The sequence below is a fragment of the Chenopodium album genome, chromosome 26 (genome assembly GCF_948465745.1).
Source record: "Chenopodium album chromosome 26, dcCheAlbu1.1, whole genome shotgun sequence".
Classification (NCBI taxonomy): Eukaryota; Viridiplantae; Streptophyta; class Magnoliopsida; order Caryophyllales; family Amaranthaceae; genus Chenopodium; species Chenopodium album.
The window spans coordinates 3196790-3209453 of record NC_137859.1 but is presented as its reverse complement, the minus strand read 5'-3'; the positions used below and the strand labels follow the sequence as shown (position 1 = coordinate 3209453).

At 36.0% G+C, this 12664-nt stretch overlaps 3 protein-coding genes across 4 annotated transcripts; 2 read left to right on the top strand and 1 right to left on the bottom strand.

Moving 5' to 3' along the window:
* Window positions 1–242: 242 nt before the first annotated feature.
* On the top strand, window positions 243–4614 carry LOC145617562 (AT-rich interactive domain-containing protein 2-like). 2 transcript variants are annotated; one of them, XM_081672279.1, is made up of 3 exons: window positions 243–563; window positions 3294–3427; window positions 3592–4614. In XM_081672279.1, exon 3 carries the CDS (start codon window positions 3607–3609, stop codon window positions 4321–4323), a length of 717 nt encoding a protein of 238 aa, XP_081528405.1. In that variant the 5' UTR covers window positions 243–563; window positions 3294–3427; window positions 3592–3606; the 3' UTR covers window positions 4324–4614. The 2 variants fall into 2 exon arrangements, with proteins under 2 accessions (XP_081528405.1, XP_081528404.1); XM_081672278.1 differs by having other exon boundaries at window positions 3294–4614.
* A 1441-nt stretch (window positions 4615–6055) lies between these two features.
* On the bottom strand, window positions 6056–8260 carry LOC145617673 (protein OCTOPUS-like). The gene has a single exon (XM_081672403.1). The coding sequence runs from the start codon at window positions 8072–8074 to the stop codon at window positions 6233–6235; it is 1842 nt and encodes a 613-aa protein (XP_081528529.1). The 5' UTR covers window positions 8075–8260; the 3' UTR covers window positions 6056–6232.
* A 1256-nt stretch (window positions 8261–9516) lies between these two features.
* LOC145617505 (uncharacterized) lies at window positions 9517–11705 on the top strand. Its single transcript, XM_081672211.1, has 3 exons — window positions 9517–9774; window positions 10147–10287; window positions 11299–11705. The coding sequence occupies exons 1-3, from the start codon at window positions 9583–9585 to the stop codon at window positions 11440–11442; spliced, it is 477 nt and encodes a 158-aa protein (XP_081528337.1). The 5' UTR covers window positions 9517–9582; the 3' UTR covers window positions 11443–11705.
* The last annotated feature ends 959 nt before the right edge of the window (window positions 11706–12664 follow it).

The window sequence follows — 12664 nt, the reverse complement described above, 5'->3', positions numbered from 1 at the left end:
CTACGCATAGCACAAGGTATTGTCAGTTGTTATACCATACAGCTATATCGTTTCTATGGTTACATTTTTACCTGAGTACTCTGTATTATATATATACTTCGTACGTGGTTGAAGTTGTGCACTGGAGACCGTAAAAGTCAAACTGTAACCATAAAAAAGAGACAAATAGAGAATTATACACCGAATATATTACGAGTAATATAAATATATATTATGCATTGACAAACGTGAAAATTAAAGTATTAGAAACCAAAAATAAACACAACAAATAGTTGAGAAACATTAAAAGTAAAAAAGAAAAAAAAAAGACAATTTTGAAAAAAAAAACCAAAGGAAAGAATGAGTTCTTTCTCCTACCTTTCCCCTCCTCAACCTTCTTAGGCTGCCACCACCACCACCTCCGCCGCCTCCGCCGCCACCACCACCACCGTCATTTCCGCCGCAACACCTCCTTTTTCCTTCTCTTTTCAATCAATTTTTTTCTCTCTCTTCCACCTCTCTTTGATCCAGTGAGGCAAATCCGACGAAAATTGGAGCTCCGTTTTAGTGAGGAAGAAAGCAAGGTTTGTTTTCATGGGTGTTTTCCTTTAATTTTCTATGAATTTGAACTGGATTTTTCATTTTTTTTTCAATTTTAAAACCATTAATGGGGTAGCTTAGATTTGACCCAGAAAGATTAGTTTATTGTACTGGGTTTTTCATTTTAAATCATTTATCTGATTTGGGATTTTTTTTGGGTTCTGACGGTGTGAGAATCTTGCGAAAATTCAATTCAATTGAATTGCGGGTTCGTCGGAAGCGGGATGCTATTTCTTAGATTTACTTTTTTTTTTTGGTTTTTATTTTTTGCAAGTATTTTATTTTTCTCTTCGATTTTTATTTTTTTTATTTTTTTTTTGTTATGTTAATGTGAACAAATTTGCGTGTATTTTTGCCTACATTATGCCTCAAAATAAAATGGAAACTAAAATTTATCAATAAGTTCATTTTCGGGTCCTTAAACCCTCAAGAATTGTTATTGGGTAGCTGTAGAAATTTAGTGCAAAGTAAATGTTACATTTAAGTTCATTTTAGATCCTTTAAATGTGTAAGCATTGTTATTGGGTAGTTCAAGAAATAAAATGTAAAGAAAGTTATCAATGTAGCTCATATGTGTGATGGTTTTATTCCAATTATTAGCATGCTAGAGAAGTGTTGTTGATTCGGAACATACGCATAGCTTCCATTGTCAAGAACCCTTCTAAATGATATGATTGACTTGGATTTACTGGTCGAATGTGGCTAACAAATTGGCGATAAGTTTATGTAAATTAAATTACTATGCTATGTATGTATTGATATACAAGTAACTATTTTTTCATGGTTCTTATTGGTTTTTGAATCGAATTAATGTATAGCATTGCTATTATTTGCTTCGACTTCGTAAGAATAAGAGGACTTGTTTATGATCATTTCATTATCTATGATGAGAAGTTCTGATAAAATATCCTTTCATTTTTTTGGAATTGCCCAAGGAAGGGGTATTATAAATGTCACAAATATAGTTAAATGGAATAAGTTTGGCTGGTTCTATGCTCTTGTCTTTCTCTACATGTTTAGATGTGTAATCGCTTGTGTTTTTCGTATGTAGTGCTTTTTTCCCCCACCCTCTATGTACCATGTTTGCTAGTTGAGGCTTGAGGAAGATGGGGAGGTAGTACGAGCTACTGCATAACTAGTTTCTCATGTGGATTCCAATTGCTATCTTAGTATCACACACAGAATGTTAAGCTGAGATTAATCAGAAGAGGAGATTTCTATGTTACATGAAATTGGTGATGACATGCAGCCTTTTATATAAGAGTGATCTACTCTAATGCATGTAGTGTATATATGCAAGATGTTAATCAAAACAGATTGCCCTAAACAACGTCATTATCATGCCCCACTTCCAGTTCCTGCATTGAGTATTGTGTTTACGTCATATTCATAGATGAAGCTTGCTAAGTGTATTCAAGATAAATTGATGTGGTATACTCACAAATGAAATCATTTAGCAGACAAGTATCAATTGTTGAAGCTAGTTATTGTGGAAAAGCTATTTTATGCAGGTATAAAGTGCAGTCGTACAGGAAAAAGTTGATGATGTTTATGCAAAACCCACCATGTTTTATGTTAGAACGATGTGGCAAATCTTTTTTGGCTCCTTTTTTTTAAAAAAAATAAAAAATAAAAAATAAAAAATAAATCATATTGGTTAACATGATGTTGTGTTGGTAAGTGCAAAATGTATCATATACAGTAAGAATATAAATGGAGTATAACCTTGACATCTCATATAGATGGAAGTAAAATCTTTAATTAACTTGTTAGATAATGTACTTTTGGAATCTCATAAATACGTCTTTCTAAATGCATGTATTAATTTTTTTTTTTCCCCAATAATGGGAAGAAGTTTAGCCACATAAACCTATATGAAATACAGAAGGTATTGTTTATGAAGTAGTATGAGAAGGATGTGAAATTGGTTCAACTTGTTGCGCGTTTTGGTCTGGTGGTGGATCTATTTCTACAAGAAATACATGTAATGCGATTGGAGTAATAAAATAGTATTGTGGGGCAAATAGCTATATATGCTTAGCTGGGATAGTTGATCTGAATATTATTGGATGAATTTTTTTTACTTAATGCATTGCTGATAAAATGATGTGAGTAGAGTGAGAATATATAGTTCCTGTGATGTTATTTGAAACAGAAAAATTGCTGTTTAGTCCTTTCTCTGCGGGAACCAAGTGGTGATAGAGCTGTTTAAAGTGGTGTACCTCTATTCATGGCTGTCTGGTAGTATGGTGTGGAAAGGGGCCCTTTGGGTCCTTGTTCCCCTTGTTGCATTAAAGTGTGTAGGGTGATTTCCTCATCAGCTAGCTCATCAATTGTAATAGTTTCAGCTGCGCTCTTTTCACCTTAACAAAAGTTTCAGGGGAGATTAGTTCAAAAAGGCTCCGATAAGCTGCAATAATTTCTGATCAGGCCTTCCCTTGTTCAATTACTAATAATTTCTAGTAATTTCTGATAAGCTTAGAGAATGGTATACCAGAATGGTCTCTCCTGGATGGAGGGTATTACGGAAACCAAAATTTTTCTGCTTCTGGCAGGGTTAAAGCTGTATATCTTACCATATCCGACCCTTGTATATTTGGATTCTTGTTTGCTGGTGGTTTCATTGTAGTGGCGTTTGACTACTTTGTTGCTCTAGCTACTATTTGCTCACTTTTGTTTGATGTGCTAAATCTATTCTTCTTTTTCATAAATAGGTTATTGGACTGGTTGGATCAGCTGATTCTAAGGAGTTGGCTAAGGACTGGTCAATTTGGTCTACAGCTGAAGACTTTGAGCAGCATATTGTGTGGAATCAGCAACATTCTCCAGCATTACAGAATTGAATCTGGTACTTTTTAGTTGAACTCAACAAGATTTTCCATTTGATTTGACAACATGCACATGTACAGACATCTTGATTCTTGTGAATATTGGGAATCAGCAAGTTACTCAATCCACCTTACTAAATATTAATCATCTGGGTATCAATGTTTAAATATAACTTGGCTGCAGTTTGATACATTCGCCATGCACAAGCCAAAGAAAAGAAATCTGCAATCACCTCAGAAGTCAGCGGACTGGTTAGAATATATTAATGATTGCCTGCCTGCACTAGTAATACCTGTTGGTCCTCGATTTCAAGCTGATGTGCCTGAATGGACGAGTGCATCTAATCATATGTATGAAAATGGTGATTCAGATACTTCAAGGTGGTTAGGTACCAGAATTTGGGCCTTTCAAAATGACAGTACAGATTCAGGAGGTAAAATAGGAAAGGGAAGGCCTGATTCCTGCTCTTGCTCTTCTCCTGGTTCTTCACTGTGTGCAAAACAACATATTTCGGAAGCAAGAGCAAGGTTACAATCTGACCTGGGCCCTGCATTTAAGAGTTGGAAGTTTGACGAGATGGGTGAAGATGTTGGCAAGTCCTGGACATCAAAACAGAAAAAGAAATTCGATAGCCTTGTCTGTGCAAATCCATTGTCACAGGGTAAGAGTTTTCTGCAGCCAGCTGAATCATCCTTCCCATCTAAGACCAGGAAAGATATTGTCAGTTATTATCTGAATGTATATGTTCCTAAGCGCATTAGCATGATAACTCGATTGGGTTATAGAGTGCTTGATAGTGATGATGATGAGGTGGAGGAAGCACCAAATACCAAGAGCTCTCAGAAAAGACCGCGACCCAATAGTGATGATTGTACAAAACTTGCCAAGGCCCACTACTTGACTGGGAGAAGATGACACACTGGACCCGGTATCTTACTGAACAACTCTTTTCAGGTTTCCTTTTAGTTCAGACTTCAGAGGATTTCCCTTTTCTGGGTTTTTGCCTGTAATGGTTGCCCGATAATAGAAATAGCAAATTTTAGGCCTGAACTTTGTGATTATACACCCTAACGGGGATTTTCTTGCGGCAAACTTGACTCAATGTTGAGAAAGCTGTGTGTATCTAGGAAAGTCAAGCTGCACAGTTTTGTGACACTATTTTTTATTTCTGCTCATATTGTGCTTTAGATGAGAAGGTAATAGAAACATTCCTTGTCCAAATGCAAAATTATTGTCTACCACCTGGTCTCACCCCCATTTCCCCCCCTTTTAAAGGAAAACTCCTCTTGTGTGGAAGTAATAGTAACATGTTTAGTACGAGTGATTTAGGTTGGAAACTGATTTGATTGGACCATTACAGTTACCGAGATTAGATAGTTTGGGTAACAATTACCGTTGCTTAATGGCTGATAGTTTTCACTTATTTATTACTTCTCTAAAACTTAACAATTTCTTAATAATAATAATAATAAAAAAAAATAATAAAAAAAAAATCTTAAGGTACTCTGTAACAATTACCTTATCCTCTTCAAACAGAAAGAAAGGGAGTTAGGTATAAGTAATTGATTTTCATGATTAAACCAAACAAATGAAAAAGTAGTTAGACTATCCCTTTCCCCCTTATATTTGCTTCCTTTTGATTCCGTTTTCAATGCTTATACGAAACACCCTTTGTGTAAATGTGATAGGTAAATCCGGACAGAGGTAGTATTAAGGAATTGTTCCGCATTGTACAGGGAAAGACGAGGTGAATCTTGTGTTATCCTATATATGTTAATGCTCAAACTACACTTACTTGCCTTAAAATGTGCTCACTTTGCAACTGCTTTGGGATTAGACGTCTTTCAGCTTTGAACAGGATGAAACGGATCAAGGTTTCTGGAAATAACCCAAGAACAAAGTGAGGGTGGTTGGCGTTGCCCAGCAACTTTATGATCGGAATAATCTTAGCTCGCATATGAGCATATCACATATGTTACGACCATCATACAGTAGAAGGAATGGTATAAAGGGAGAAAGTGAGAAACAGACGGTTTTTTTTTTTTTTTTTTTTGACACAGTTGAGTTTTTGACTGTTTATTAAACTAAGTAAACGCTTGTTTTGTTTTTCTCGGACAAAATGAAAAACTTGGATTTACCCATGTCATAGTCATGCCCCGAATTTTGCACTCCTCTTGTCATCTTCTGCATCATCTCACTTCACAATATCACAACCTCATACTCCCTCCCATCCCATTAGATTTGCCCATTTAACCATTTTTTGCGCGAGTTTTTTGGGTCAAATAGAGCGATCTTAGTGAGATGTAGAGAGTAATCAAAAAAGTAGCCTCTGAATATACTTTTTTTGCTAGCTAAACTGATAGACCAAATCACCAAAAATGTCATCCACAATCATTTACATACCAGGAAAGATGTAGTCAGTACTTCAGTACTCAGCCTGCCTAAGAAAAAGAAACCTCACTTAATAAACTGTACTGTATTTGCAAACCTCAGCCCCAAAATTATGAAATAACCAACATAACACAATGCATATTACAATTACTCCATCTGAACAATGAAAGCGTCGCCAAACACCATTACACTAAAAGATAATAGATCACAAAGCAAAGCATACAATTATACAAGAAGTCAAGAACAATTGTTAGCATAATTGAGATCATGATCATGTTATCGGAAAATACATCAAAGTGTTCTAAAAGGTAAAATTACTAATAAGTTTTATAGTAGAAGCAACATTAAACAAGGTTACAAGTGTCTTTACAGAATGCCCTGAAACTGAAAACTCATATCAACATATACTGCTCTATTGTTTCAGCAATCAGTATTACAACCTTAATACACTTCTAGCCAGAGATTTTGAGTTCTTCAATCTACTTTTTCCTAACCTATTATTTCTCCTACGGCTCCTCAATGGCGTCAAATAAAATCGTAACAAGCCATTATCGAGGGGGTGATTAGGTGAGTTAGTGTACCTAGCGCTTCGATTCCTCTGTAAAACAACAGGTTCCTGTCTACTCCTAACAATGGCCTTTGATTCATTCCTACTTGCTACTCCACCAACTGAACCAACTATTGTGGAAGAGCCTCTAGAGCTCGATGTGCTATGGCTTCGTGTAAGTTTCCTTCCACTGATGTCTGCAGAATCAGCATCAGGACTCTCTGAATGTTCTCTATCGCCTTCTTCGTTCCCAAATTTATCACCCTTTTTTCGATTTAGCAAGCCCCAAATACTCCACAACTTGCTCCATTGGCGGCATTTCTTGAACCCCTTCCCATTACTACTGCTAGAGACAGATGCAAGGTCTTTAGAAGCCGTCTCAAAGCTCTCCGAGCTATTATCATCCCTTAGGGAATTCGAATTCAATCTCCATTCATTCAACTCCTTCTCAGTTATAAGCAACTTAGTCCCATTAAAGATCCCAATAGCAGCAGGTGAAACCCTGGCATTCGATATCCCCTTAGCTTCAACATCCTCAATCACATTCACCCCCATATCCCTCCTTATTGAACTCGTGGATCGATCAAACCCATTCCTCCACCTCTCCCTATCACTCCCATTCTCCACCTTCGTCTTCCCTTCACTCAATACTCGATTATCAAACCCATAAACAGTAGCCATAGCATTCTCAATAACCGAAACCATAGGGGCATTTCCATTCGCATTACCACGAGACAATGCTGCTCTCCCACCAAGCATATACCCGTCCCAAGACGCCCTCGGAGCATCAAACTCACTCCTCCCAACCTCATCAATCGACATTCTACCACAATCAACCGATGCCCTCCCTAAATCAATCGAAAACCTAGGGTCTGTATCACAAGACCTCCTCCCAAACCCACCACAATCAATCGAAGCTCGACCTAAATCAATCGAGCCTCGAGGATCGGTGTCGCAAGACCGCCTTCCGAAACCATAATCACCAACCTCTGATTGAGTATCCCTCAACCTCCTCCCTCTCAAATTCTCAAGCTTCATCTCCCCCAAACCAACACCACCACCATTGTTGCTTCTTCTTCTTCTTTCATCACAATCACTATTCTCTCTCTTCTGCTTCTTCCCCCATTTTCGAAACTTCTTACTAAATACAGAAGCAGCAATCCAGAAACTTCCAGCAATTTCCTTAAAATCCTTCTTATTACTACCATTTTTAGCTTGCAATTCAAGATCTATAAACTCTTTCATAGTCCTATTAGCTTCCTCAAATTCATCCTCTACATTTCTAAAATTAGAAACCCTAGGTTTAACATCTACTTGTATTTCACCTTCAACTACTTCAATCTCCTCCTCCTCGGGAACAGGACAAGTACCTTTACTCAAAAACCTCGATTGAACAGAAACGACGTCGTCCTCTTCATCGTTATCATCATCAATATCAAACAAAGACGACAACGATTTCCGACCACGAACATCGCAAGATCTCCGACGAGGCTCCATTCCGACGACAACATCACAGTTCTTCGCCGAGAAAGTCTTGCACCGGCGTAACTCCGGCAAAACTCCGGCGGAAGAAGTTGAAGCTTCACCACTGCAAGAAGAAGATGGGTTGAGGAGAGAGAGTCGCTCCCGAAGACATGGCGCACAAAGACCAGTAGTAGTGGGAAGATTAGGGTGACGATGGCATGGAGTAAGGCGGCGAGGTTTAGGGTTTGGCGGTGGTTGCGCCATTGTTGAAGGTTGAAGAAGTTTACGCCATTTTTGAGGAGAGAGAAAATGGAGTTCTTTGCTTTGAGAAAGGGGAAATCTAAGTTACAGCTTTCACTTGGTTAGAGGTTTTGGTTTCATTGGATTCGTAAATTTTTGGGGGTTTTTTTTTTAATTATTTTGATTTTTTGAGATTATTTTTGCTCTAGTCGTTTCTTTGTGTGTGTCTTGTTTTTCTGTGGAATTTCTGACCATCTCGTGCTGTCTGTAGGGATTTATTATTTATTTATTTACAACAAAAAGAAATTTAAAATAGAAAAAATGATTTGTTTAATTATGTAATAGTAGTGGGAAATGCAAATAATAATGTTATTTGTTGTGCTTGATTTTGGGTTTCTAGGGTGTAGGGTTGTATAGATTAGTATCATCAAATGATCCTATGCACGAATGGTTTTTAGGCACTAATGAGTGTAATGAGGACAATTCTACAAAAGTGTGGTCTTAATAATGTGTACTAAATCTACTAATCATAGCACACTATTGTTTTATGACAATTGATTTGTGTTGTCTGGTATTGATTTAAGTATTTAACTGTTGAGATTTGAGTTATTTAGGACACGATTGTTAGGATTAAATGGTTAATATGATCCGCAGAAAATCTTGCGTGGACCTGGTTCACAATAATATTATTGTGAACTTAAGGTTTATCCACACATAATTGGCATTATATTCAACATAGTGACCCTTAATTTTAATATAGTAACCTTATTTTTAACATAGTAACCTTTTTTAAAACTTGTGTGACCATTAATATTATCATGAACTTAAAGTACGAAATTATGTTGAATAGTGACCTAATTTTAATATAGTGATCTTTATTATTCATATTGACCATTATATTAAAAATATCATTAAAAAAATAACCTCTTATAGCTTTTAATGTCCCACTAACTTTTATTTCAACATAATAACCTTTATTTTAATATAGTGACTTTTTTTTTTATTAACAAAACAATCATATTGTCTCTAATATTAGCGGTCCACAATAAATTAGTGTGAACCAGGCCCATTTAAGAATTTGTATATGATCCGAGTTTTTATCAAACTTGAAATTGAACCAACTTGATTTTTTTTGGTGCACGAACCGACTTGAAAATGGATTGGTATAAGCCTCGTACTAAATATATATTAGACACAAAAAAAAGTTGATAAAAATATTAGCAAAGCACAATTTGGCAGCCAGTATGCGGGTTGGACTATGCATGAGCTTCATTTATGAAAGATCAACATGAGCCTAACACAACATAATTATTTCTTGACTTTTTCTAAACACGACCCACTTAAACACAAAACACACTAGAACGGCATGTACGTAACTATCACAACCCCCATTTTTACTATCTACTAGTCTAAATTAATTAAATTAAACCCATTAAACCATCTTTTTATCATCTTTTACTTGTTAGCTAATACAAGTATTGGGTTAAGTGGTTGCAAATTACTTGTGAGTTGTAACCAGTACAAAGCTAACTATGGAGAAAGCAAAAGAAACAATTGAAGTGAGTAAGGAAGAATCACAAATTGTATCCAAACTTTGTGTTCATCCTCATCGTCCTAATCTCGATTTCAGTTTCTATGAAGATTTCACCTTACGCGGTATCAGTGTTGATCGAGTTGAATCCCAACTCGTCATCTGTTCATTCAAGGTTCCTCCTAGACTCACTGTAAGTTTCATTCAAACCCCATTTCTTTCTTGTACAAATCAATTCAACTGATGGTTTCATTTATATGGGTATTTCAATTTATTTTCTAGGTTTTATCTAATTGTTTTTATAATCTTGGGAGTGACTTTGATTGGGAAAAAAAAAACCCAAATTTATAATTGTAGTTTGAATTTCACCTGATATGTCAGAAATTCAATGTAATTCATATGTTAGAGCAACTTAACAGATCAAAGAAGTCTCAATCTTTACAATTTATGAGATTCAATGTTGATATGTTGTAACAAGAAAGAAAGCAAAAGTTTTGAAATGTCTGCTATCTATATGGTGGCAATTGATAAGTACTACTACATGTTTGATTCCTTAATGGTGCAGGATAGAAATGGGAATTTAGCATCCGGTGCGATTGCGAACCTTGTTGATGAGCTTGGTGGGGTGGTTATTTACAGAGAAGGACTTCCAATGAATGTATCTGTCACCATGTCTATCTCCTATGTGTCAACTGCCAAGGTTGATGTATGTGTAACTTCAATTCTTGAACTTCTTGTTATTGTTTGTCATGCTTGATCATACTTTGGTTAGTTGTATGAGTGACTTGTGATGGTTTGCTTCATTATGAATGTTAACATGAGCTAATTTGGCTCGGGCAAATCCTTGTGAAATCGAGCAGTGCCAGATTAAATTGGGCAGCCAAAGATTGATTTGGACATTTAGTTTAGCCTAAGAAGTGTTTTAGGGTGTGCCACATAAATAAGGCTTGTGTCATTTTGACTCTTTGTGCTCGTTGTTGTTGTTGCTTATCGTGATTTGCTCTGGTTTTATAGAATATCAAGCAACTCAAAGGGCTGTATTAAGGTGTGTGTGGGGGTGGGGGGGGGGGGGGGTGGGTAGGTGCTGGAATTTTCAAATCGAACTTTTGCATTTGGTTGGTATTGCATCTGTAAAATGTTTGTTTGTATCAGTCGTGTGGTTGTTGGTGTTGTAGCATTGGTTTAGTGGATTTATGACATGATGTTCTGCTTTCTATGCTAACGATGATTTGGGTTGCTGGTTGTATATTTATAGATTGATATGATTATATGAGAAATAATCTACTCATATTGTGAGACAGATATGAATCAAATAGGCAAAAGTTAGCACTCTTTTAGCTCAACATATGCATCGTTCATGGGTTTGTGGGTTTGAAGAACAAACTTCTGTTAGGCATTGTTTTAAGGATGGTAACGAGTCTTTGTTGCCTGGAATCTTGATAAGTGAATGTTCTTTGTAAAGCTTTTCTTTTATTAAGTGGATGTTTTTCTGTAATTTATGTTACCATTCATTACCACCTCTGTTGGTTGTAATGAATTACGAATATATTGAAAAACAATGAAGAAAATTCACAGATATATATTACATAAGCATTTAAAAGTAAACACAGATACATTACTAGGAGTTTAGCACATTAGAATTTCCTACAGAATGGACAATCAGTGCAAAGACTGCAAACCATAATTCAGCAGCAACTAACACTCGTATATTTCGTAGGATGAGCTAGAAGTTACCTCAAGGCTTTTGGGACGAAAGGGATCTGTTTTTGGAACTACTGTCGTGCTCAAGAATAAGGCTACTGGGGAGACTATTGCTGAGGGTCGACATACTCTATTTAGCAAACATGCTAGCAAAATTTGATCTGAACAATGTTTGCCGATTCATGGAAACAAAGTTTGATATGGTAATAGCCTCTAGGAAGAGTTGGAGGCTCTTGGAAGATAAAGTTGTCATGTTAAGTATTGAATTGGCAAATGTGTAGAATATAACGTATTTTGTAAATTGAATCTCTTTTGTTTCTTCTACTTGATAACCAAATATTATTTCATTATTATGTCCTATGTTGGATACAACAAGGAAATTTTATTTCTTATTTGAGTGCATTTTTTCACGTAATTAACACATATCTAAACTTATTAGACCTTATTTTATTTGAGTATTGTTTTTTCGTGAAATAAAAAAATAAAAAGAAGACCTTATTTTATGTAGGCATATTTCCGTGATCATATAGAGAAACAAAAGAACTCAAACATGAGAGTTTCGCTTTACAAGAAGCCAATGAGCATCTATTGTTTATTTGACCAATTCGGCCAAATTCATTTATACAATCAGATTTGGTTTTGCACATTTTGAAAACTAACTTTGTATGTTATTTTTTTTAAACAAACTTCATATGTTATCTGTTATTGAAGTAATCCTGTCATATTAGTAATAAAACAACAAAGTAACTTGGAGCAAAAATACATTGATATTAATTAATGTTTAAGTTATCATAAAAAAGGTCATATTCAACTCCACTCAACTTCCACTACTAATAGATGATGGACTTGTGGCTGTTGCCCTTCGATTTTTCTTGGCACGTACCATAGTTGAACCTTCATGATCAAATTTTAGCTCACGAGACCTGAATAGGTAATTTCACATCCAAATTCAGTTTAGTACTAGATTATACAGCGACTAAATATTTTGACAACGGTATGTCAATTGCATAATAATCCGAAATCGATTATCTTTGACCACACGACTCTACAACTTCCGACTTTTCCTTTCTAAACAACATGCTCCAATAGAATTTCTTCTCGTAGTTTGTAGAACACCTGTACTCGCTATACCTAGCATAAATACTCCCATAAACTTCAAATGGAGAATTTAAAGACAGCAGTCTAACGCGAACTCTTGCAAATACTGCTTCATGGAAGATCACATAATGCACACAGGCAAAACCGTGTTCACCTGTAATAACAAAGCATATGCGCATGTCATACCACATTTGTGTTTTATGAGGAAACCACTTCATACAACCGTGAAAGTTTAGTCCCTCCAAGATGCTTAACTCGTCTTAGGGTCTGTTCTCTTACGTTGA